Below are 27,681 nucleotides of genomic sequence, written 5' to 3' on the forward strand. Positions count from 1 at the left end.
TGTATCTGAGGTTGCCGATATTCCTCCCCACAATCTTGATTCCAGCTTGTGAGTCATCCAGCCTCAGTATTTCACATGATGTACTCCGCATATAAGTTAAATAAGCAGAGTGACAATATACAGCAATATACAGCTTTGATGTATTCCTTTCCCAGTCTGGAACCAGTCCATTGTTTCATGTCTGGTTCTAATTGTTGCTTCTTGATGTGCATACAGGTTTCTCAGGAAACAACTGAGGTGCTTTGGTACTCCTATCTCTTTAAGAATTTTTCCACTGTTTTCATCCAGAAAGTCAAAGGTTTTAGTGGAGTCAATGAAGCAGGCGTTTTGTTTTTGTTTTTGTTTTTTTTCTGGAATTCTCTTGCTTTTCCTATGGTCCAGTGGATGTTGGAAATTTGATCTCTAGTTCCTCTGCCTTTTTAAAATCCAGGTAATGTAAAGAATGTTCAGATTACTGTACAATTGCACTCATTTCACATGCTAGCAAGGTAATGCTCAGAATCCTTCAGTCTAGGCTTCAGCAGTATGTCTACCAAAAACTTTCAGATGTACAAACTGGATTTAGAAAAGGAAAAGTCTTACCACTATCAAAATTTTTTTTTAAAAAGTGTGTGTATTTATCCACATAGGACTAAAAATGGCCTGTCCACATTATTTCCTTAAAAAATGAAAAATTAATAATATCTATGTATCCCTGGTGGTTCAGACAGTAAAGAAGCTGCCTGCCAATGCAAAAGACCTGGGTTAGAATCCTGGTTCAGAATGTCCCCTGAAGAAGGGAATGACACTCCACTCTAATACTCTTTGCCTGGAGAATTCCATGGACAGAAGAGACTGGCAGTCCATGGGGTTGCTAAGAGTCAGACACAACTGAGAGACTTTCACTCACTCACTCAATATTAGAGTATAATAGTTTTTGAATGAATGGATTTAGGTCCAACTACAGAGATCAAAGTTGAGCAATGATTGTCTTAATCTAATAGAACTAGGCGAAAACCAGACATAAGCAAGTCAATGTACTGCATTCCTCCAACCCCAGATACTGGTTCAGAGTGGTCTGGATCACATGATCATAGTTAATCTAGTCTCTTGAGGTATATGTATCTGAGAGTACATTTTTACAACTATGACAGGACCAAGGTTGGGATGAAAGTGACATCACAGAAGACAGAGAGGAGTGAGATAAAAACTTGCATCTTGATGATATTATTAAAATGCAAATTTCATCTTACTCAACATTTGACTGTTTTCAGTTATATAAGCCAGTAACATTCCTTATTGTTTAAGTCATGTATAGTTTATTTTTCTTTAATATAACATGGAAAGTATTATAGCCTAGCCAAATTTCATCTCATGTGTAAAGGCAACAGAAAAACATCTTAAATGATCAAAAATTAAGAGATTTTATTATTCTTAAGAAAACTGCATAAGATATGCTGGCTGACTAACTGTTGGATCAAAATTAAGTGTCCACCAATGGAGGAGTGGATAAAGAAACAGACACACAATACATAATGTAATATTAATCAGCCTTTAAAAAAGGAAATCTTGCCATTTGTGAAAATGTATATGAATTTGGAGGACATTATTCCAAGTGATATAAACCAGAAACAGAAAGACAAATATTGTGTGATCTCACTTATATGTGGAATCTAAAAAAAAGCCCAACTTAGAAAAACAGAGAGTAGAATAGTGGTTTGCAGGGACAGAGGAAGTGGGAGAAATGGGAGATGCTGATCAAAGAGTACAAACTTTGAGCTGTAACATGAATAAACTCTAGATGTCTAATGTACAACATGGTAACTATTCTTAGTATTACTGTATTACATATCCGAAATTTTCTAGTGGAATAAATCTTAAGTGTTCTCACCCCCCCACCCCATAGACACACACAAAAAAATAAAAATAAAAAAAACTATGCAAAGCAATGGATATGATAACTAGCTTGACTGAGTGTGATAAACACTACATAGGGTATGCTTACATCAAAACACCATGTTTTATACCTAAATACGTATAGTTTTTAATTTGTTAATCATACCTCAATAAAGCTGAAAAAACAAAAATAAGTTTAAAAAAGAATTTAGTATAGAGGACTTTCTTACTCATGGTGGACTCAAACTCTGCATCTTGACTCAGAAATCTTCCTTAAGTTTTTATACTCCATTTTCTTCTCCTTTCCCTATACTAAAAAATAGGTTTGTCATGCTGCATTCTTCATAACACAATGTTTGATGAGGACTTAAAGCAATAGTAATATGTTCTACTCCAATACTTGCTAATGACAATCATTTACAAATTTGTGATACTGTGTCCGGCTGCATGGCACTGGAGTGACTGAGGAGATACACCATGTCCAAGAGCAAAGGAGAAACACAGAAAGACAGTAGGAGGGGCAAAATCACGTTTAGAATCAAACCCCATACCCACCAGAGAAGCTCAGAGGGCTCAAACAAACCTTGGGCGCAAAAGGACCCAGAGATGCCACAGAGACTGAGACAGAACTGTGCTTGAGTGTATCCTGCGGGGTATGGGTCAGCAGTGGACTGCTGCAGGGGCAGGGGCTCTGAGTGCAGTAGACCTGGGTTGGCATAAGCCCTCTTGGAGGAGGTCACCATTAAGCCACCATAGAGACACCAAAACTTACACAGGATTGGGGAAACAGACTCTTGCAGGGCACAAACAAAACCTTGTGTGCACCTGAACCCAGGAGAAAGGAACACTGACCCCACGAAAGACAAACCCAGACTTGCCCGTGAGTGTCCAGGAGACGCTGGAGGAGATGTGAGTCAGTGGTGGCCTGCTGCAGGGTTGGCAGCACTGAGTGCAGCAGAAGCCTGCATGGGAACTTTTGAGGAGGTCACCATTCAAAGATGTCCTTTCCATTACAGGGGACTGGAGTGCAAAAGTAGGAAGTCAAGAAACACCTGGAGAAACAGGCAAATTTCACCTTGGAGTACAGAATGAAGCAGGACAACGGCTAATACAGTTTTGCCAAGAGAACACACTGGTAAAGGCAAACACCCTCTTCCAACAACGCAAGAGAAGACTCTACACATGGACATCACCAGATGGTCAACACCGAAATCAGATTGATTATATTCTTTGCAGCCAAAGATGGAGAAGCTCTATACAGTCAGCAAAACCAAGACCGGGAGCTGACTGTGGCTCAGATCATGAACTCCTTATTGTCAAATTCAGACTTAAATTGAAGAAAGTAGGGAAAACCAGTAGATCATTCAGGTATGACTAAATCAAATCCCCTATGATTAAACAGTGGAAGTGACAAATAGATTCAAGGGATTAGATCTGATAGACAGAGCACCTGAATAACTATGAACAGAAGTTCATGACATTTACAGGAGGCAGTAATCATGACCATCCCCAAGAAAAAGAAATGCAAAAAGCCAAAATGGTTGTCGGAGGAGGCCTTACAAATAGCTGTGAATAGAAGAGAAGCTAAAGGCAAAGGAGAAAAAGAAAGATATACCCATTTGAATGCAGAGTTCCAAAGTATAGCAAGGAGAGATAAGAAAGCCTTCCTCAGGGATCAGTGCAAAGAAATAGAGGAAAGCAATAGAATGGGAAAGATTACAGATCTCTTTAAGAAAAATGGCGATACCAAGGGAACATTTCATGCAAAGATAGGCACAATAAAGGACAGAAATGGAATGGATCTAACAGAAGCAGAAGATATTAAGAAGAGGTGGCAAGAATACACAGAAGAACTATGAAACAAAGATCTTCATGGCCCAGATAACCACGATGGTGTGATCACTCACCTAGAGCCAAACATCCTAGAATGTGAAGTCAAGTGGGCCTTAGGAAGCATCACTACAGACAAAGCTAGTGGAGGTGATGGAATTCCAGTTGAGCTATTTCAAATCCTAAAAGATGATGCTGTGAAAGTGCTGCACTCAATATGCCAGCAAATTTGGAAAACTCAGCAATAGCAACAGGACTGGAAAAGGTGAGTCTTCATTTCCAATCACAAAGAAAGGCAATGCCAAAGAATTCTCAAACTACTGCACAATTGCACTCCTCTTACACACTAGCAAAGTAATACTCAAAATTCTCCAAGCCAGGCTTCAACAATATGTAAACTGAGAACTTCCAGATGTTCAAGCTGGATTTAGAAAAGGCAGAGGAATCAGAGATCAAATTGCCAACATCCACTGGATCATCAAAAAAGCAACAGAGTTCCAGAAAAATATCCACTTTGGCTTTATTGACTATGCCAAAGTCTTTTACTGTGTGGATCACAACAAACTGTGGAAAATTCTTCAAGAGATGGGAATACCAGACCACCTGACCTTCTTCCTGAGAAATCTGTATGCAGGTCAAGAAGCAACAGTTTGAACTGGACATGGAACAACAGACTGGTTTCAAATATGGAAAGGAGTATGTCAAGCCTGTATATTTTCACCCTGCTTACTTTTAACTTACATGCAGAGGACATCATGAGAAATGCTGGACTGGATGAAGTGCAAGCCAGAATCAAGATTGCCAGGAGAAATATCAACGACCTCAGATATGCAGATGACACCACATTTATGGCAGAAAGCAAAGAACTAAAGAGCCTCTTTATGAACATGAAAGAGGAGTGTGAAAAAAGTTGATTTAAAACTCAACATTCAGAAAACTAAGATCATGGTATCTTATCCCATCACTTCATGGCAAATAGATGGGTAAACAATGGAAACAGTGACAGACTTTATTCTTTGGGCTCCAAATCACTGCAGATAGTGACTGTAGCTGTGCAATTAAAAGATGCTTGTTCCTTGGAAGAAAAATTATGACCAACATAGACAGAATATTAAAAAGCAGAGACATCACTTTGCCAGCAAATGTCCATCTAGTCAAAGCTATTGTTTTTCCAGTTGTCGTGTATGGATGTGAGAGTTGGCCTATAAAGAAAGCTGAGTGCCGAAGAATTGATGCTTTTGAGCTGTGATGTTGGAGAAGACTCTTGAGAGTCCTTTGGACAGCAAGGAAATCCAACTAGTCCATTCTAAAGGAAATCAGTCCTAAATATTCATTGGAAGGACTGATGCTGAAGCTGAAACTCCAATACTTCGGTCACCTGGTGCGAAGAAATGACTCATTGGAAAAGACCCTGTTGCTGGGAAAGATTGAAGGCAGGAGGAGAAGGGGACAACAGAGGATGAAATTGTTGGATGGCATCACCAACTCAATGGACATGAGCTTGAGTAAGCTCCGGCAGTTGGTGATGGACATGGAGGTCTGACATGCTGCAGTGTGTGGGGTTGTAAACAGTTGAACTTGACTGAGTGACTGAACTGAACTGAACTGATACTGTGTCAGAATTACAAAAAAATTATTTCACTTTTTTTTTTCCTTTTCCCAGGAAAAAAATATATGTAGAGCACCATGATGATCAGTAAGAAGATTTAATGAAAACTTTGTAGACACAGATATTTATGAGAAAACCCCAAATTTATCATTTAACATCAAGTTCCCATGAATGTATCTTTTATGCACTTCAAAGTTAATCAATAGAGAATGATCTTAAATAAAGTGCAACAGTTAATAACAAAATGCACTGAGTGTTAATCCTACTAAATTAGGTTCAAATAAGTGGAAAAGTAAGATTAAACCCAAACAATCTGATGCCAGGGACTGTCTATACTGTCTCTAAGGAAACATTTATTGAGTGCTTATTATACAATGTGTACTGACTCTTTTTTGTGATTTAGTTATTGTTTATCACTCTAATAACATCCCTTATAAATTATCCACATTACACCATTCATGCATGAAACTAGGTTCACTGTTATGTTTTCTCTTCTTTATCTGGGCCTTTGTGGTCATGCGCTTCCTTCTCACACTTTGCTTGCCTGTCTTCTATTTGGAGACAGCATGGGTTGCATTGTATCAGGAAGGCTTTGTGAAATATTTTCTAACCAAAGTCTAGTTCAGCATTCTGTTAATGCATTGCCATAGTACAAACATACTTCTAAATCTACTAAAATTTCCTTTCATCCACTTCCCAATATTTTCAGATCAGGAGACTAGCTTCTCCCTTTTCATTCTCAGTAACCCATACAGTGCTTGGCACTGAATAAACACTCCAAAATGTTATGAATTACTTGATGTGAAAACCATTAAGTGGAATCAGTGGGTGTGCATGCTCAGTCACTCGGTTATGCCAAACTCTTTGTGACTCCATGGATTGTAGCTCGCCAGACTCCTCTGTCCATGGGGTTTTCCAGGCAAGAATGGGTTGCCATTTCCTCCTCCAGGGAATATTCCCAACCCAGGGATTGAACCCAGGGATCAAACACGCATCTCCAGTGTCTCCTGAATTGGCAGGTGGATTCTTTACCACTGAGTCACATAGGCAGCTGCATTAACTGAAATATTTAATGCTGAATGAAGCAGAAATCAAATCTTGAATTTCCAAATCTTGGAAAATATAAATGTTTAAGGTTAATTTAAAGTAGACAATTTAAGCCTATGGAATAAATACAAATTCACATACAGGAATAAACCAGATTTTGGAAAGTAGCATTTTTGAGTCATGTCATACTCTCATTAAGAGATGAGAATAATATGATAAATGAATAATTTAACACTTCATTTTTCTTATTTTGAACATCTGTTCTTTTATCATGGTTTAAGTATATATTTGTCATCTAGTTTACTCCTGTTTGTGGGTTGAATTGTGCCCCCCACAAAGCCATGTTCAGGTCATAACCCCAGGTACCTCTGAATGTGAACTAGTTTGGAAACAGAGTCATTACAGAAGTAATTAGTTAAGATCAGTTCACCCTGCAGTAGGGCAGGTCCTCAATCTGGTGTGACTAGTGACCTTCAAAGGAGAGGAGAAGAAACTTGGCACCAGACACAGAGGGAAGACAGCCACAAGAAGACTAGACTCACAAGGACAACATCACTGTATGGTGCTGGTAGAGCCTGGAGTGTTGCCTCTACAAACTAAGGACCATCAAGGATCTCTGGCAACTACCAGAAGCAAATACCAAAGCCTGCGACAGAGGATTCAGAGAGAAATGGCCTGCTGACACTTTGATTTCAAACTTCCAGCCTTCAGAACTATAAGGGGGAGGGAGGTGGTGGGAGGGAGGCTTAAGAAGGAGCAGGCGGGCACTATCTGTGGTTGATTCATGTTGATGTATGGTGGAGACCAATGCAATACTGTAAAGCAGTTATCCTCCAATTAAAAATAAATAAATTAAAAAAAAATAAATTTCACTTGTTTAAAGCCACCCTGATTGTAGTATTTTGTTTGGACAGCCCTAGAAGGTTAATATAAATTTCTTTTTATTTTATATGTATTTATTTTAATTGGAGGCTAATTACTTTACAATATTGTATTGGTTTTGCCATACATTGACATAAATACACCACGGGTGTACATGTGTCCCCCATCCTGAACCCCCCTCCCACCTCTATCTCCATCCCATTCCTCTGGGTCATCCCAGTGCACCAGCCCCAAGCACCCTGTATCATGCATCAGATCTGGACTGGCAATTCATTTCACATATGATAATATACATGTTTCAATGCCATTCTCCCAAATCATCCCACCCTCGCCCTCTCCCACAGAGTCCAGAAGACTGCTCTATGCATCTGTTTCTCTTTTGCTGTCTCACATACAGGGCTATTGTTACCATCTTTCTAAATTCCATATATATGCATTAGCATACTGTATTGGTGCTTTTCTTTCTGGCTTACTTCATTCTGTATAATAGGCTCCAGTTTCTCCCACTTCATTAGAACTGATTCAAATGTATTCTTTTTAATGGCTGAGTAACATTCCATTGTGTGTATGTACCACAGCTTTCTTATCCATTCATCTGCTGACGGACATCTAAGTTGCTTCCATGTCCTGGCTATTATAAACAGTGCTGCGATGAACATTGGGGTGCACGTGTCTCTTTCAGATCTGGTTTCCTCAATGTGTATGCCCAGGAGTGGGATTGCTGGGTCATATGGCAGTTCTATTTCCAGTTGTTTTTTTTAAGGAACCTCCACACTGTTCTCCATAGTGGCTGTACTAGTTTGCATTCCCACCAACAGTGTAAGAGGGTTCCCTTTTCTCCACACCCTCTCCAGCATTTATTGCTTGTAGACTTTTGGATAGCAGCCATTCTGACTGGCATGAAATGGTACCGCATTGTGGTTTTGATTTGCATTTCTCTGATAATGAGTGATGTGGAGCATCTTTTCATGTGTTTGTTAGCTATCTGTATGTCTTCTTTGGAGAAATGTCTGTTTAGTTCTTTGGCCCATTTTTTTTGATTGCGCCATTTATTTTTCTGGAATTGAGCTGCAGGAGTTGCTTGTATATTTTTTAGATTAATTCTTTGTCAGTTGCTTTGTTTGCTATTATTTTCTCCCATTCTGAAGGCTATTTTTTCACCTTGCTTATAGTTTCCTTTGTTGTGCAGAAACTTTTAATTTTAATTAGGTCCCATTTGTTTATTTTTGCTTTTATTTCCAATATTCTGGGAAGTGGGCCATGGAGGATCCTGCTGTGATTTATGTCAGAGAGTGTTTTGCCTATGTTTTCCTCTAGGAGTTTTACAGTTTTTGGTCTTACGTTTAGATCTTTAGTCCATTTTGAATTTATTTTTGTGTATGGTGTTAGAAAGTGTTTTAGTTTCATTTTTTTTTACAAGTGGTTGACCAGTTTTCCCAGCATCACTTGTTAAAGAGATTGCTTTTTCTCCATTGCATATTTTTGCCTCCTTTGTCAAAGATAAGGTGTCCATAGGTGCATGGATTTATCTCTGGGCTTTCTATTTTGTTTCTTTGATCTATATTTCTGTCTTTGTGCGAGTACCATACTGTCTTGATGATTGCAGCTTTGTAGTAGAGCCTGAAGTCAGGCAGGTTGATTCCTCCAGTTCCATTCTTCTTTCTCAAGATTGCTTTGGCTATTCGAGGTTTTTTGTATTTCCATACAAATTGTGAAATTATTTGTTCTAGTTCTGTGAAGAATACCATTGGTAGCTTGATAGGGATTGCATTGAATCTACAGATTGCTTTGGGTAGTAAACTCATTTTCACTATATTGACTCTTTCAATCCATGAACACAGTATATTTCTCCATCCATTTGTGTCCTCTTTGATTTCTTTCACCAGTGTTTTATAGTTTTCTATATATAGGCCTTTTGTTTCTTTAGGTAGATATATTCGTAAGTATTTTATTCTTTTCATTGCAATGGTGAATGGAATTGTTTCCTTAATTTCTCTTTCTATTTTCTCATTGTTAGTGTATAGGAGTGCAAGGAATTTCTGTGTGTTGATTTTATATCCTGCAAATTTACTATATTCATTGATTAGCTCTAGTATTTTTCTGGTGGAGTCTTTAGGGTTTTCTATGTAGAGGATCATGTCATCTGCAAACAGTGAGAGTTTTACTTCTTCTTTTCTAATCTGGATTCCTTTTATTTCTTTTTCTGCTCTGATTGCTGTGGCCAAAACTTCCAAAACTATGTTGAATAGTGGTGGTGAGAGTGGGCACCTTTGTCTTGTTCCTGACTTTAGGGGAAATGCTTTCAATTTTTCACCATTGAGGGTGATGCTTGCTGTGGGTTTGTCATATATGGCTTTTATTATGTTGAGGTATGCTCTTTCTATGCCTGCTTTCTAGAGGGTTTTTTTTTTTTTTAAGTCATAAATGGATGTTGAATTTTGTCAAAAGCTTTCTCTGCATCTATTGAGATAATCATATGGCTTTTATTTTTCAATTTGTTAATGTGCTGTATTACATTGACTGAATTGCAGATATTGAAGAATCCTTGCATCCCTGGGATAAAGCCCACTTGGTCATGATGTATGATCTTTTAAATATGTTGTTGGATTCTGTTTGCTAGAATTTTGTTAAGGAATTTTGCATCTATGTTCATCAGTGATATTGGCCTGTAGTTTTCTTTTTTTTGTGGCATCTTTTTCAGGTTTTGGTATTAGGGTGATGGTGGCCTCATAGAATGAGTTTGGAAGTTTATCTTCCTCTGCAATTTTCTGGAAGAGTTTGAGTAGGATAGGTGTTAGCTCTTCTCTAAATTTTTGGTAGAATTCAGCTGTGAAGCTGTCTGGTCCTGGGCTTTTGTTTGCTATAAGATTTCTGACTACAGTTTCAATTTCCATGCTTATGATGGATCTGTTAAGATTTTCTATTTCTTCCTGGTTCACTTTTGGAAAGTTGTACTTTTCTAAGAATTTGTCCATTTCTTCCAAGTTGTCCATTTTATTGGCATATAGTTGCTGGTAGCAGTCTCTTATGATCCTTTGTATTTCTGTGTTGTCTGTTGTGATCTCTCCATTTTCATTTCTAATTTTGTTAATTTGATTTTTCTCCCTTTGTTTCTTGATGAGTCTGGTTTATGGTTTGTCAATTTTATCTTCTCAAAGAACCAGCTTTTGGCTTTGTTGATTTTTGCTATGGTCTCTTTAGTTTCTTTTGCATTTATTTCTGCCCTAATTTTTAAGATTTCTTTCCTTCTACTAACCCCGGGGTTCTTAATTTCTTCCTTTTCTAGTTGTTTTAGGGTAGAGTTAGGTTATTTATTTGACTTTTTTCTCATTTCTTGATTTAAGCCTGTATTGCTATGAACCTTCCCCTTAGCACTGCTTTTACAGTGTCCCATAGGTTTTGGGTTGTTGTGTTTTCATTTTCATTCATTTCTATGTGTATCTTGATTTCATTTCTTATTTCTTCTGTGATTTGTTGGTAATTCAGCAGCGTGTTGTTCAGCCTCCATATGTTGGAATTTTTAATAATTTTTCTCCTGTAATTGACATCTAATCTTACTGCATTGTGCTCAGAAAAGATGCTTGGAATGATTTCAATTTTTTTGAATTTGCCAAGGCTAGATTTATGGCCCAGGATGTGATCTATCCTGGACAAGGTTCTGTGTGCACTTGAGAAAAAGGTGAAATTCATTGTTTTGGGATGAAATGTCCTATACATATCAATTAGGTCTAACTGGTCTATATTATCATTTAAAATTTGTGTTTCCTTGCTAATTTTCTGTTTAGTTGATCTATCCAAAGGTGTGGGGGGGGGGATTAAAGTCTCCCACTATTATTGTGTTATTGTTAAATTTCCCTTTCATACTTGTTAGCATTTGTCTTACATATTGCAGTGCTCCTATGTTGGGTGCATATATATTTATAACTGTTATTACTTCTTCTTGGATTGATCCTTTGATCATTATGTAGTGTCTTTCTTTGTCTCTTTTCACAGCCTTTGTTTTAAAGTCTATTTTGTCTGAAATGAGTATTGCTACTCCTGCTTTCTTTTGGATCTTTTTCCAGCCCTTCACTTTCAGTCTGTATGTGTCCCTTGTTTTGAGGTAGGTCTCTTGTAGATAATATATACAGGGGTCTTGTTTTTTAATCTATTCAGCCAGTCTTGTCTTTTGGTTGAGGCATTCATCCCATTTACATTTAAGGTAATTATTGATAAGTATGATCCCATTGCCATTTACTTTATTGTTTTGGGTTCATGTTTATACACCCTTTCTGTGTTTCCTGTCTAGAGAAGATCCTTTAGCATTTGTTGGAGAGCTGGTTTGGTGGTGCTGAATTCTCTCAGTCTTTGCTTGTCTGTAAAGCTTTTGAGTTCTCCTTCATATTTGAATGAGATCCTTTCTGGGTACAGTAATCTGGGCTGTAGCTTATTTTCTTTCATCACTTTAAGTATGTCCTGCCATTCCCTTCTGGCCTGAAGAGTTTCTATTGAAAGATCAGCTGTTATCCTTATGGGAATCCCCTTGTGTGTTATTTGTTGCTTTTCCCTTGCTGCTTTTAATATTTGTTCTTTGTGTTTGATCTTTATTAATTTGATTAATATGTGGCTTGGGATGTTTCGCCTTGGGTTTATCCTATTTGGGACTCTGGGTTTCTTGGACTTGGGTGATTATTTCCCTCCCCAATTTAGGGAAGTTTTCAACTATTAGCTCCTCGAGTATTTTCTCATGATCTTTCCTTTTGTCTTCTGGGACTCCTATGATTCGAATGTTGGGCTGTTTAACATTGTACCAGAGGTCTCTGAGGTTTTCCTCATTTCTTTTAATTCTTTTTTTCTTTTTTCCTCTCTTTCATTTACTTCTACCATTCTATATTCTACCTCACTTATCCTGTCTTCTGCCCCATTATTCTACTGTTGGATCCCTCTAGAGTGTTTTTGATCTAATTTATTGCATCATTCATTGTATATTGATTCTTTTTTATTTCTTCTAGGTCCTTGTTAAACCTTTCTTGCATCTTCTCCATCCTTGTCTTCAGGCTATTTAACTGTAACTCCATTTTGTTTTCAAGATTTTGGATCATTTTCACTATCATTATTCAGAATTCTTTATCAGGTAGATTCCCTATCTCTTCCTCTTTTGTTTGGTTTGGTGGGCTTTTATCATGTTCCTTTACCTGCTGGGTATTTCTCTGCCTTTTCATCTTGTTTATATTGCTGTGTTTGGGGTGGTCTCTCCTTATTCTGGCAGTTTGTGGCTCCTCTTTATTGTGGAGGTTCCTCACTGTGGGTGGGGTTGGACGGTGGCTTGTCAAGGTTTCCTGGTTAGGGAAGCTTGTGTCGGTGTTCTGGTGGGTGGAGTTGGATTTCTTCTCTCTGGAGTGCTATGAAGTGTCCAGTAATGAGTTTTGAGATGTCAGTGGGTTTGGTGTCACTTTGGGCAGCCTGTGTATTGAAGCTCAGGGCTATGTTCCTGTGTTGCTGGAGAATTTGTGTGGTATGTCTTGCTCTGGAACTTGTTGGCCCTTGGCTGGTGCTTGGTTTCAGTGCAGGTATGGAGGCATTTGATGAGCATCTATCGATTAATGTTCCCTGGAGTCAGGAGTTCTCTGGTGATTTCAGGATTTGGACTTAAGCCTCCTGCCTCTGGTTTTCAGTCTTATTCTTACAGAAGCCTCAAGATTTCTCCATCTACAGAGCACTGATGGTAAAACATCTAGGTTAATGATGAAAAGTGAGGGACACCCAGAGAGGCACAGAGAGTTACATGGAGAAGAGAAGAGGGAGGAGGGAGATAGAGGTGATCAGGAGGAGAAGAGGGGGAATCAAAAGGCATGAGAGTAAGCTAGCCAGTAATCACTTCCCTATGTGCTCTCCACAGTCTGGTTCCCTCAGAAATGTTCACGGGGTTACACAGAGAAGAGAAGAGGGAGGAAGGAGACAGAGGTGGCCAGGAGGATAAAAGGGGGAACCAAAAGAAGAGAGACAGATCCAGCCAGTAATCAGTTCCCTAAGTGTTCTCCACAGCCCGGAACACACAAAGAGATTCACAGAGTTGGGTAGAGAAGAGAAGGGGGGCGGGGAGGAGATAGAGGTGACCTGGTGGAGAAAAAGGAGAATCAAAAGGGGGAGAGAGCAATCGGGCCAGTAATCTCGCTTCCAAGTAAAAATGGGTACTGAAGATTAGGTTCTTAAAGGTACAAAATTGATAACATATACCAAAAAGCAAAGATTAAAAATCTAGAATAGAGGTTAGATTCTCAAAAACACAATATTAAAGAAAAAAACAAAGTCACAAAAATTATAAAATATATATACATGAAGTTTAATTTAAAAATAAGGTCCTTTTTTTTGCAAAGTAATAGTAGGTTATAGAAATGAAAAATTAAAGGAGTAATAGAGAACTTTAAAATGACAAAAATTTTTAAAAATTTAAAAAATGATAATAGTAAAAATATATATCTAGGACTTTCTCTGGTGTTGTGTGGACAGTGTTGGGTCAGTTCATTTTCAGATAGTTCCTTGATCCAGCTTAAACTTCTCAAGATCTATAGGCCTCTTCCTATGTAGTCGGTGCTAACTGCAGGGTTTTAATCTATTGCACCTGGCACTTCCCTCTGTTTATTTTAGCTTCTTCTGTTTGCTGGTCTCTTCAGTGTCTAATTTCCACCCTGACACAAGGGGGCGATGGTGGTCACTTATTTAGGCTCACTGTTCAGTCGTGCTGTGGGGAGGGAGGGGCACTGTGGACAAACATCACTGGTGTCTGTGGGGAGCGCTCGCAGTGCCTCGGCCACACTGGGTTTGTCCCCGCTCACGCGTGTGGGCTTTCCCCGTCTACACTGCTCAGGCTCCAGGTTGCTCTGCCAGAACTTGTCTGAGGCGGGCCCTGGGTTGCGTGCACTTCCCAGGTCTAAGCCGTGCAGGTTCAGGTTCTCAGGTACTCCACAAAGGCGCAGACTTGGTTGGGCCTGCGTTTTGTGCCCTGCCCAGGTCCCAGCAAGCTCAGGTGATCTGGTGCTTGGCGGGCGCGGTCGCCCCCAGTTGGGGCTGCGGCTTACTGCCTCCCCCGTCCCAGCCGCTGGGTTTTCTGGGTGTACAATGGGTGCGCCTTCTCAGGTGTTCCGTGTGTCTCCTCTGCGGAGCTGATCTCTGGCTGCGACCCTCCCAGCGGATGTTAACCGTCCAGAATTAGAAGCAGTCTTGGTTAGCAGAGAAGTCTGCTTACAGTTGGGTATCGAATGCCTCTCTGGGGCCGCGATTGCCCCCTGCCAGCTCTGGCTGCCCTCCCCTGCCTGTCTCAGCGGGGGATGGTCCTGTCTGCAGCCAGCCAGCTCTGCTCAGTCCTTTGTGCTGTGAGCGGGCCTGGCAGTGTCTTAGGTTAGGGCTTTTTGTGGGTTAGCTATCCCACAATCTGGGTTGCTATCTCAGGCTAGTTCCCTCAGACTGCCCTCAGGGCATTCAGGCCCGGTCCTTACCCTAAGCAATGCAGCCCAGACCTCCCTGTCCAGCCCCTGCTTGCTGGTGGTGGATGCAAGTGTCTGCGCTGCTTCTCTGCTGGGAGTTGCCGTTAGGCACATAATCTGTGGGTTTTAATTTTTTATTTATTTTTCTTCCCGGTTATGTTGCCCTCTGAGGTTCCAAGGCTCGCCACAGATTCCCAGTAAGAGTGTTTCCTGGTGTTTGGAAACTTCTCTTTTTAAAGACTCCCTTCCCCAGCTGCATCTCTGTCCCTACCTCTTTTGTCTCTCTTTTTTATCTTTGATATTTTTTCCTACCTCCTTTCGAAGACAATGGGCTGCCTTTCTGGGTGCCTGACTGCCAGCATTCAGAAGTTGTTTTGTGGAATTTACTCAGCATTCAAATGTTTTTTCGATGAATTTGTGGGGGAGAAAGTGGTCTCCCCATCCTATTCCTCTGCCATCTTAGCTCTTTTTCTTAAATATAATCTTCCTCACTTTCTAAAGCACCTGCTTTGGGCTCATGGAACTATAACTTCTTAAATGTTTACTGTTAGTACAACTTTTTTTGGCATCTAAAACAAAGTAGTCATGGTAATAGAAGTTGAATTTGATATCCTAACACATTATATATATACATGTATATATATATATCACATACATACATTCATATTAGATAGCATATATATGTATTCTAGTAGTAACTTTTTCATGAGAACTGGGAGAGATAAAATATATTGAAATGGAATGTGGATCTCTCAGGAAAAAGGCATTGATGGCAAACAGACTTGCACTTTCATCTGGCCAGATCTCTCACCACAGTGTTTCCCACACCATGATGCAGATTACATTTCAAATTTATAACCTTCTGAGAAGTCTGAAAGGCTCAACAGTGGGAATGAAAAGCCTGTTTCAGTTCTGATACATCTAGTCTACACTTCACAAGGCCCATGTGAAACATGACATATGGAATGCTGACAAAATTTCGGGGTTGAAAATCTCAAGTCTGCTAAAAACATGATTAATGTTACATTAGCCCAATGAGCAAAGGTTTAAACTGTAATACATTTTAGGCTACAAGCAAAACCAGTGGGACATAAAACTCAACAGACACCTAGGTATAAACCCATAACCTTCAGCTGTCCTCTCAGAGAGCGCGGTACCTCTAAAGCTCACAAATAATATCACTGTGATTAAATGTAACTAGAGCAGATATCAAGAATGTGCGCTGCCACCAGGGACCTTCGCCAGAGCACAAAGCATGCTGTTTGTCTTGGGAAACTTCTCACCTCTTGGTAAACTCTTCTAATCAGCCCGTGGGCATCCAGGGCCCTCCTGCTGCCCTCTGGCTGCCCCAGGCTCTCCTCACCCACTAAATCCCCACATCCATCCCTCCTGGAACAGCAGCTCCATGCTTCAAAATCAAACTCTCTTGTCAGTTCCACTTTTCATTCGAAACTCCATTTTCCTCATGCTGGCTGATTTTGGCAGGATCTAAGCAAAATCCTAATCTGATTAAATTAATTCAAAGTAAATTGCGAATGGCTAATAGCCTCGATTTCTGAGAGACGCTGAGTTTTGACAATCTAATCTGTGGAATAAGCAAAGGAAACACATTGGACCGGAAACCTTCTGAGTGCCCTTTGTTTATACACAAATTTCTTCCATTGCTTGCCTGACTTCCACCCTTCCTTCCTTCCCTTTCTCTCTCCCTTTTTCCTGATTTTCCCTCCTTTCATTCTTTCTTTCTCTTTCCTCCCTTCCTCTCCCTCTCTTTCTCCCTTTCTCATTACTGGCTCAGTAATGTGGCTCCCTTTTTGTATGGTAACTTTCCTATTAACTGACATCCAAATAGCAGTTAGGGATTCCCTGGTGGCTCAGAATCTGGCTAAAGAATCTGCATGCAATGCAGAAGATCTGGATTAGATCCCTGGGTCAGGAAGATCACCTGGAGATGGGAATGGCTACCCACTCCAGTACACCATATCCAGCGCATGCCTGGAGAATTCCATGAACAGAGGAGCCTGGCAGGATACAATTCATGGGGTCAAAAAGAGTCGGATATGACTGACTCAATAACATTTTCACATGGGAGCTAAAACTCAGGCAATCACTGTCTTTCCCAAAGCAAATGCAACTTTCCCATCCATTAACGTTGGCAATGTCTGTACTCTTAGTATTCCCTTCTGTTTTAGTTCAATTCAGTCGCTCAGTTGTGTCCAACTGTTTGTGACCCCATGGACTGCAGCACGCCAGGCCTCCCTGTCCATCTCCAACTCCCGGAGCTTGCTCAAACTCACGTCCATCCAGTCGATGATGCCATCCAACCATCTCATCCTCTGTCGTCCCCTTCTCTTGCCTTCAATCTTTCCCAACATCAGGGTCTTTTCCAATGAGTCAGCCTTCACATTAGGTGGTCAAAGTAAAACCTTCTGTTTATGACTTTTAAAAATATATATATAAATCAATTTTTAAAAATCTATAATTACACATATATATTCATGTTCCTTACACACACACAAAATTATGTATGAATATTGATACTAGTTCAAGCTCAGCATCTGTGGAAGGTATAGGAACAATAAGTAAAATTGAGACCATGTTGAAAACTTGCCTTGCATGGGAAACAAATAATCTCTGATAATAATTTAGCTGAACCTAAAAGAAAACTGATGAATGAGACACTGGAAAGTAATGTCTCAAGAATCCTAACCAGAAGGAGAAAAAGAAAATGAGTCATCCTAATTGCTGTGAGATAAGAAGGCAAAAATATAACATAGATTCTTACCAGAATAAAACTTTATATAATCTAAGAATATAGCACAAATGCAATGTTATTTCATTCATTTCTGTTGAAAAAATAAATATTGCTAAACAGAAGGCCACCAAATAATAGGCAACACAAACAAACATCTGAAAAATTGCTTAATAAATATCATGAATGAGTCTTTTAAGATATAAAAGTAATACTTTCTTGAGGTTAAAATATCTAGTAAAATAGAAGTGTGTAAAGCATAAAATAAGATGGCTTTCTTTCCTTTCTCCAAGGCTGTATATTGTCACCCTGCTTGTTTAACTTATATGCAGAGTGCATCATGTGAAATACTGGGCTGGATGAAGCACAAGCTGGAATCAAGATTGCCAGGAGAAATATCAATAACCTCAGATATGCAGATGATACCACCCTTATGGCAGAAAGTCAAGAAAAACTAAAGAGCCTCTTGATGAAAGTGAAAGAGGAGAGTGAAAAAGTTAACCTAAAACTCAACATTCAGAAAACTAAGATCATGGCATCTGGTCCCATCACTTCATGGCAGTTAGATGGGGAAACAATGGAAACAGTGAGAGGCTTTTTATTTTGGCTCCAAAATCACTGCAGATGGTGACTGCAGCCATGAAATTAAAAGACACTTGCTCCTTGGAAGAAAAGTTATGACCAACCAAGACAGCATATTGAAACACAGAGACATTACTTTGCTGACAAATATCCATCTAGTCAAAGCTATAGTTTTTTTCAGTAGTTATATATGATGTGAGAGTTGGCCTATAAAGAAAGCTGAGCACCAAAGAATTGATGCTTTTGAACTGTGGTGTTGAAGAAGACTCTTGAGAGTCCTTTGGACTGCAAGGAGATCAAGCCAGTCCATCCAAAAGGAAATCAGTCTTGAATATTCATTGGAAGGACAGATGCTGAAGCTGAAGCTCCAATATTTTGGTCACCTGATGCAAAGCACTGACTAATTAAAAAAGACCATAATGCTGGAGAAGATTGAAGGCAGGAGAAGGGGACGACAGAGCTCGAGATGGTTTGATGGTGTCACCAACTCGATGGACGTGAGTTTGAGACGCTCTGGGAGTTGGTGATGGACAGGGAAGCCTGGCATTCCTCAGTCCATGGGGTCGGAAAGAGACAGACACGACTGAGTGACTGAACTGAACTGAACTAATCATTCTGTTCCCCTAATATAACTACTAATCTATGTGTGTTTTGAAGACATTTTCACTGCATGAACAAATGTATGCTGACTTCTTTTGTTTTTGTAAACCAAATGGACTAAAATTATATTTTGTATACATGTATATATGCTAAAGTATGACTGATATAGATGTTTGTTTTTCTGTGAGAAGAGAGATTTTATCATAAATATTTATGCTAAACTTGATTGATTTCTCTTTTCCCCCAAAATACATTATGGAAAATCTCTAGTCAGAACATGCATAGTGCTATCATTTTTTAAAAAGTTTCCTACTGATCCATAAGTTCTCACAAGTCATTTACATATCTATATTTTTTTGTTTTTCAAACTAGGTTTTCACACATTTATATACATATTATTAGCTTAGGTATTTAGGTGTCTAAATTCCATGTCATTACCACTTCTTTTTAATTTTCCTAGAAATTCAAGCTTCGAGCAATGTCTATTATATTTAATCACTGGAATGCTGCATATTTTTCTTTATTATCTGGATGAAATAAGATATGAAGGACTTGAAAAAGATGCTATATCCTATTACTTCTCAAACATTTCACGCTGTATATTTTGGGGGGTAAAAAAGTAGGTCTGAAGTCAAATGGCTGAGTTTAAAATACCCTGAAGACTATAGTTAAGTATGTAAAAGTTTAATAAACTCAAGTTTCCAGTTACTCTGGCCAAAAGTTTATGTCTAAGAAATATTAACTGACCATCTTAAAAGTAAATCCTAAATGTTGGGCTAGGTGGTTAGGCAAAGCATTCCTCCAAGGACTCTAAGGAAAACTCACTGACAAAGTCAGTGTGAGTGGGGTCATCCATGTAACAGCAGATATATTTTCATCCCATTTTGCTTATCCCTCTTGGAACTAAGGAGATCCCTGCTCACAGAGAAATTTTCCAGCTGGGCAGAAGAGACAAGTATCTGGCTGAGAAATAACACTGTAACTCAGAGCAACTTTTGGCTTTCTACATTGATCTTATCAAATTTCAACTTTTTCTTCTGGAAAATTGATTCACGAAGAGAAGAAAAAATAATTGTGGTGCAATGACTAAAGCTAAAAGGCTTCAGATGTCATCGAGGTGGGAAACACATTCACCATCAAATGGAGATGTGGGCTGGCATGGGAGGCCTTCTTGGGCTCATCAAAAAACAGGATAACCTCTGTCCTCCCTTTCTTCAAAAAAAAAAAAAAATTCAAAATATCTGTACTATTCCTTTATAACTTGCATATTTAGTGAAAAAGATAAAATCAGTTATCATTTGGTATATATACAGGCTAACTGAGAATCTCCTAACAAACAGAGTTGAGTGAAAATAAAATTGGCTGCTGGAATACCAAGGAATAAATAACTTTAGGAATGTAAATGGAAGTGTGACACAGTGTCCATACTACCAGGGGTAGATATTCTGTGCAGGAAGCAGAGCAAATATTTTTCATAGTTTCCAGAAAAATGAAGAAAAATTATGACCCAATCAGAACTGCTTTTCCTACTTACAACTGTGAGCAAAAACAACAAAACAAACAGAATAGAACTCTGGAGGCAACAGGGATCAATATTCATATAACAGGGTTCAATACTGGAAGAAAATGCAAAAAAATAATAGATGTCTTTTAAAATATACACATTTAGTCATATAATAACTAAAAATCTATGTAAAAAAAATTTAAAAAAAGTCTATGTGAAGGTTTGTAAAGTGCTATAAAGCAAACTTCAGTGGAGTTTTATGTTTTTTTTAATTTTTAAGAAAAACTATTTAAATTTGGTTCAGGACTTAGAGAATGACGAAAGGGAAAGCACCAACAAAACTCTTTTGAATAGTTTTTATTTCTCTAAAAACATTTATAATTAAAAAGGAGTCATGAAGGTGCAAACTTACAGCCAACACCACCTGGAATACTAATAAAAATGTGGATATAAAATCTCTATACTTCCTTCAAATTCTTTAATCACATCTGCTCTAAATTAATAGAACCACGCTAGATAAAAACTTTTTGTGTCATCAAGATTCTTTAAAAATTGATAAAAACCTATTGATCATCTCCACAGGATAAAAGAATATACACACAGGATACTACATATTATTTCAGAGGGATTGCAAATAATCTTATATAAAGCTTACTCTTTGATCCCAATTTAAGAAATCCTAGTCTAAAAGAATGATCCTAACTAAATAAAATGAGATCAGCCGACAGTTCCTAGGAAACCAGCTGAGGAAAAATCTGGTTCCTGCCACTGCCACCATGAACATGAACGAATTCATTGGGCATTGGGTGGGGTGGGAGGGTGAGGACTGCCAAGAGTACAGAGCAGCAGCGTGTCTTCATGCTCCAGAAGTGGCTCCAGAACACTCTTCCTCTGTCTTTCCTTTGTTTTTTCAGCCCCCTATAACACGTCCCCTAAGAAGCCCTACAGAGTGTCTTCTGAATAGAATGAGCAAAGGACCTTTAACCATTATAGAAAACACAACAAGAAAAGGGAATAACCCCAAACACTAGAGATTCTATAAACTCAGGAAAACCAACTTGCTTTTTGTAAACTACTTTTTAAAAAGCCTTTTAAGCATCAAGATAGATTTATTTAACTGCTGCATGTCAATGTTGAATAGTTTGAATAACAAGTATAGCCAAATTTTAAGAAACTGGAAAGCCTTTGCTCTTGTATAAAGCAAGATCTTGACCCTAAACGCTATCTTCTATAACTCCACAGTTACCAAAGCACAAATATGAGTGCCCCAATCTTACAAGCCATCTCAAATTCTCCCCAATTAAAAATCAGAATAAAAATCTCCTGTTGTGTTTGATAGCCACGTGTCTGTTACAAGTTTATCGAAATAAATGTAAATGAGAAGACGGAGTTTGATTCCACTGTGGTCATATCTCACAACTGGTTCCAACAGTGACCACCACAAGGATGCATTTATATGTATACAACTTACAGATGATAACTATACAATGGAGCATTAGATTAGATGAGGCTGAAATAGTTCATCTGCAAGTCACTTACCATATTCTGTGTTTCATTCTCTTCACTTTTCAGATCCTGACATCAATAGTTTTCTTTCTCAAAAGCAGCCACGAACGCCTGAAAAGTAGCTTTATGTTATAAAAGATTATACTTAAGCATATTCATACAAATATTTACCCAAACAATGTTCAGTTTTTAAGAACTATTTTCAAAATTTATTAAGAGGTCTGGAAACAATAAACAAATTAGTATACTGTTTCTAAGAACACTAAATTGTTATCAAATGCTCTCAAGACATCAAAACGTTACAGATTCACCTTTGAGAAGTGTTAAATTTGGATTTATTCTTTTGTTCCTAGGCTAACAGCTGGGTGGTGGTGGTGTTATTTTATAAGGTACCTATTTGAGGTGCTAAGAGGTCCTAATTAGATAAATTAAACAACCATAGCATCGAGTTTCCAAAATGAAATGTCAGAACACATACCTTTTTGATCTGCAGATCATTATGGGAATAAGAGTAAATTGCAAGTATGTGATTGTGTTTCCCACCTCAGTACACTGTGTTTGATATAAAGAATGTTAATTTAGTAACTGCCCAAGATATTGCTCTGAGTAATTGAGATGTTTTCTAGGCAATTCTAGCTGCTTCCACTCTAATTTTCTATGTCCCTATTATGGATGAATGAATGAATAAAAAAGAAATACTAATGCCTCCATGTTACAGTGTGACATTATCATACCTGAGAGGAGCATGCTGTTTGCATGGCTGGCTAAAGAAAATTAAACAAAACAAATAACCAAAACTACAACAAGAAGCCAGGAGTGATTCATTTCAAGTCACTTCAACAAATCTCTATGTAAGTAAGGCACTGGGCTACCTTATGAGGACCACAAATGTCACTTGAAGGATTTATACTCCAGTGAAGAAATACTGACATGTCTACAATTAACGATAAAACATAAAACAATAAAGCTAATTATAAACACAAGAATCTTAAATTATTGTTGAGTTTATAAAGCAGGCAGCACTGATGTAAAGTTTAAAGCGCACCTAAAAAACATCTGTGCAAACATGAAAAGAGAGAAGAACAACCATCTAGATAAAGAGAATAGTATAGATTAGGAGGCAGTGGACAACATGTGTTGGGAGAACTTAATGAGTAGATTTAATCTCAACCTAAGTTTAGTAGGAGGTTAGGAGACGTAAGAAGTTCACGTTAAAGGGGAAATCAGTGATTTTGTTTGAGAGCTAATTGAGTTGGATGTATCTATGGGAAATTATGATCAGGATGGATATCCAAATTAAAGATTGTGTCATCTGCCCAAAGGGAATAACTAAAGCTCTGGGAGCCTTTGAGACAGTCCAGAGAATGTGCACGGTATGGTTAAAGAATAAACCTATGGAATACCTCTATGTAAATGCAAGTAAGAGGAAGAGAATAATAATCATTCTGGGAAGTAGCAGGAGAGCCAAGAAAGAATGTATCTCAGATAGTATGAGAAGGTAAACATTTCATGAAAGAAGAGAGTAGCCAACATTGTTAAAGGATGCACATGAGTAGCAGACTTAGCTTTTAGAAAGTCTGCTTTAGCAGACTTTAGCTTTAGAAAGTCATCTTTCCTATTTAAAGGAGCAGTTTCAGTGAAGTGGTATGGAGGGAAACCAGGCTAGAGTAAATTGGTCAATGCAGGAATTGGTCAAAATGAGTGGAGAAGTTATCAAAAATCAGGGTGGAAAAGTTTTCCAGAGTGTAGGGAACATTAGAAAGAAGGAGGGACATGCATTACAAAAATATTTAGCCATATCAGTTTAAAACAGTACATTTTAGGTGTGACTTTGGTATTCATTGAAGAGGTATACCAATCAAGCCCAAGATTTTCCAACCAGGGCAATGAATGGATCACTTCAAACAATTACATTTCAACATCTTGACTTATCTGATACTATCTACCTGTTGATTACTAAGAAAGAAAATGCATAATGTGTATGACTTTAAAAAAACTTTTGTATTGAACAAACATATAAGTGTTTCAAAGGAATTATACAGGAAAAATCACCTGCAAAGAAGAAAAATAAGACTTTTCTGCTTTTTAAAAAAATCTCTAAAATATTCATTCTTATACCATGGAAACTAAGTCTATGATTCAGTAAAACATTTGGAGAAACAAATGTTTTCCACTCAAATAATCCTCACAAAAGACTATGAATATATTTCTCAAAGGATATAGTCACTGTTTACATATCAGACAACCTGAGATTCATATTCTGAAAAATCACTGATGCATATGCTCTCTGAATGTTTTAAGATCATGATGTTAATGGGAAAAGAAAGACTGAGGATATGTCAGATTGGAGGAGAGCAAGGTGATTTAAAGATCAGATCCTGAACCACGAAAAAAGACCTGAGTGAAACAGCTAAAGAAACATGACTAGGCTTATGGAGCATGTAATAGAATTGCTTCAGTGCTAATTTTCTGGTATTACGAATTGTATCCTGATTATGTAAGATGTTAACATTTGGGGAAACTGGTTGGAAATTATAAGGAAATTCTGCAATATTTTTCAAACAGTTTTGTAAATCTGAAATTATTTAAAAGTAAAAAGTCAAAAAAAAAAAAAAAAAGAATATTTGTTTTGGCTGCACCACAAGGCCTATGATATCTTATTCCCCAACCAGGGATTGAACCCAGGCCCTCGGCAATGAAAATATACAGTTCTAACCACTGGACTACCAGGGAATTCCTTAAGAAAAGAACAATTTCTAACCACTAAAAGAAATGAGTGAAGAACAACATCTGGAGGGAATAAAAAACCAAAATTTGACTACAGAGTCGTATGTATCATATTGCCTTTTCATTTTATTAAAAAATTTCAACCAGCTGTACAGTGTCCAGAATTAAGTGACCAATTAAGTGAATTAAGAAAATATACCAAAAATGCTTGGGTCCTTAAGAAAGAAATACCTGTTCACATGTGAAGTGACCTATGTATTTCAGTAAAAGACTAATAAACAGAAACTCAGAGTGTGATTTTCAATCTGAGTTTTCATGTGACTTTCCTAATGCAAAAAAGATGATCAAGGCCAATTTTGAGGTTGTCATGCCACCAAATTTTGAGTAATTACTCTGTGCAAGACACTGTTTTTCAAAAGTAAAACATGGTCTCTGATTACTAAAAGTGCCTTATCAATGTTGGTTGACTATTACACATTTCTCAGTAACAGTATTTCATAGAATGTGTTATAACAAAGAGGCAAGCAAAATCCTTGGGACGTAAAAAGAAGGGAATCATTGGGATGACCTCATAGAGGCTTGGACAAATAGTTTTCCATCAAGAAGAAAATGGGGAAAGGTAATAGAGAGGTCAGGAAGTTTGAGGACAGCAGAGAATTCTGATGGGTGGAGGCTGAGGCATAAAGGACAAAGGCATTTGGGGGAAGAGAAAAAGCTGAAGCAAAGTCACGGGGTAGAAAATGCCCTGATTGCTTTGATTCTCTAATTCAAGTGAGAGGTCAGAGAGCGCCACAGTTGGAATTTCACTGGGTGACAGAATGTGAACAAGTAAGTTTGGGCTTAAAGAGCCTCGGAGCTCCCAGAAAATTATGTTCTGCAAGTAAGTATGAATCCCTCTCACATTGAAGGACAGTTCCATTAAGCACTGCTCAGTACATTTCTGTCCCTAAATTCAGTGTATTTTCATAGACTCCAAAATATGAAATATGCATTTTAGTTGCCCACTCCAAAGTGGTACTGTCAAATTCCAAAGATGTTGGATTTTTAAATATATTGAGTCTGTTCTCAAAGTCTGCTAAGTCACTTCAGTCATGGCTGACTCTTTGTGATGCTATGGACCATAGCCCGCCAGAATACTCTGTCCATGGGATTCTCCAGGCAAGAGTACTGGAGTGGGTTGCCATTCCCTTCTCCAGTGCATCTTCTGGACCCAGGGATCAAACCCGTATCTCTTAGTCCCCTGCATCAGCAGGTGGTTTCCTTACCACTAGCGCCACCTGAGTAGTCACTTACTAATCACTGCTGACCTCTAAAAGATCAATAATTCAGAGTGTCCAACAGGTTGCTGGGCCAGTACCAAGCTGGTCGCTGAGTTTTACAAAACTGAAAACCTCTTTGTTAATCAGATATGGATTTCATTCCAGCAGCAACTAAAATGCCCGGGTATTTTAGTAGCATTTGTTCTGTGAGACACTAGTCCCAGAAAATGTTAATTGGTCTGATATGAAAAAGCATTCTCTCAGCAAATAAATTTGGTAAACTTTGGATTAAGGAAGGTGAATCAGATTTCTTTGCTACTGGAGTTGTCGGAAACTTGAAAATTCTAAATAAGAAATACGGCATTTAAAAAGAGGGAGATTTGCGGATATTAAAGAATCCTTGCATTCCTGGGATAAAGCCCACTTGGTCACGATGTATGATTTTTTTAATGTTGTTGGATTCTGTTTGCTAGAATTTTGTTAAGGATTTTTGCATCTATGTTCATCAGTGATATTGGCCTGTAGTTTTCCTTTTTTGTGGCATCTTTGTCTGGTTTTGGAATTAGGGTGATGGTGGCCTCATAGAATGAGTTTGGAAGCTTACCTTCATCTGCAATTTTCTGGAAGAGTTTGAGTAAGATAGGTTGTTAAGCTCTTCTCTACATTTTTGGTAGAAATTCAGCTTGAAAGCTGTCTGGTCCTGGGCTTTTGTTTGCTGAAGATTTCTGATTACAGTTTTGATTTCCCTTGCTTGTGATGGGTCTGTTAAGACTTCTATTCTTCTGGTTCAGTTTTGGAAGTTTTTACTTTTCTAAGAATTTGTCCATTTCATCCAAGTTGCCCATTTTATTGGCATAGAGCTGCTGGTAGTAGTCTTTTATGATCCTTTGTATTTCAGTGTTGTCTGTTGTGATCTCTCCATTTTCATTTCTAATTTTGTTAATTTGGTTCTTCTCTCTTTGCTTCTTAATGAGTCTTGCTAATGGTTTGTCAATTTTGTTTATTTTTTCAAAACACGAGCTTTTAGCTTTGTTGATTTTTTGCTATGGTCTCTTTAGTTCTTTTGCATTTATTTCTGCCCTGATTTTTAAGATTTCTTTCCTTCTACTAACCCTGGGGTTCTTCATTTCTTCCTTCTCTAATTGCTTTAGGTGTAGAGTTAGGTTATTTATTTGACTTTTTTCTTGTTTCTTGAGGTAAGCCTGTAATGCTATGAACCTTCCCCTTAGCACTGCTTTTACAGTGTCCCATAGATTTTGGGTTGTTGTGTTTTCATTTTCATTCATTTCTATGCATATTTTAATTTCTTTTTTGATTTCTTCTATGATTTGTTGGTTATTCAGAAGTGTGACATTTCTCCAAAGAAGACATACAGATGGCTAACAAACACATGAAAAGATGCTCAACATCACTCATTATCAGAGAAATGCAAATCAAAACCACAATGAGGTACCATTACACGCCAGTCAGGATGGCTGCTATCCAAAAGTCTACAAGCAATAAATGCTGGAGAGGGTGTGGAGAAAAGGGAACCCTCTTACACTGTTGGTGGGAATGCAAACTAGTACAGCCACTATGGAGAACAGTGTGGAGATTCCTTAAAAAACTGGAAATAGAACTGCCATATGACCCAGCAATCCACTTCTGGGCATACACACCGAGGAAACCAGATCTGAAAGAGACACGTGCACCCCAATGTTCATCGCAGCTCTGTTTATAATAGCCAGGACATGGAAGCAACCTAGATGCCCATCAGCAGATGAATGGATAAGGAAGCTGTGGTACATATACACCATGGAATATTACTCAGCCATTAAAAAGAATTCATTTGAATCAGTCCTAATGAGATGGATGAAACTGGAGCCCATTATACAGAGTGAAGTAAGCCAGAAAGATAAAGACCATTACAGTATACTAACACATATATATGGAATTTAGAAAGATGGTAACGATAACTCTATATGCAAAACAGAAAAAGAGACACAGATATAAAGAACAGACTTTTAGACTCTGTGGGAAAAGGCAAGGGTGGGATGTTTCAAGAGAAT

General features: G+C 38.3%; 1 protein-coding gene across 2 annotated transcripts in view; it reads right to left on the reverse strand.

The window, feature by feature from the left end:
• LOC122428683 overlaps nt 1-27,681 on the reverse strand; it is a 673,994-nt gene that overhangs the window by 227,929 nt on the left and 418,384 nt on the right. For both annotated transcript variants that reach the window (XR_006265788.1, XM_043448697.1), the window contains exon 6: nt 21,681-21,758. Coding sequence is in view for 1 of the 2 variants with exons in the window: in XM_043448697.1 (XP_043304632.1) it covers nt 21,723-21,758 (36 nt within the window). In the remaining variant the exon portion in view is untranslated. The remainder of the gene's footprint in view (nt 1-21,680; nt 21,759-27,681) is intronic.

Source organism: Cervus canadensis, chromosome 27 (assembly GCF_019320065.1).
Source record: "Cervus canadensis isolate Bull #8, Minnesota chromosome 27, ASM1932006v1, whole genome shotgun sequence".
Classification (NCBI taxonomy): Eukaryota; Metazoa; Chordata; class Mammalia; order Artiodactyla; family Cervidae; genus Cervus; species Cervus canadensis.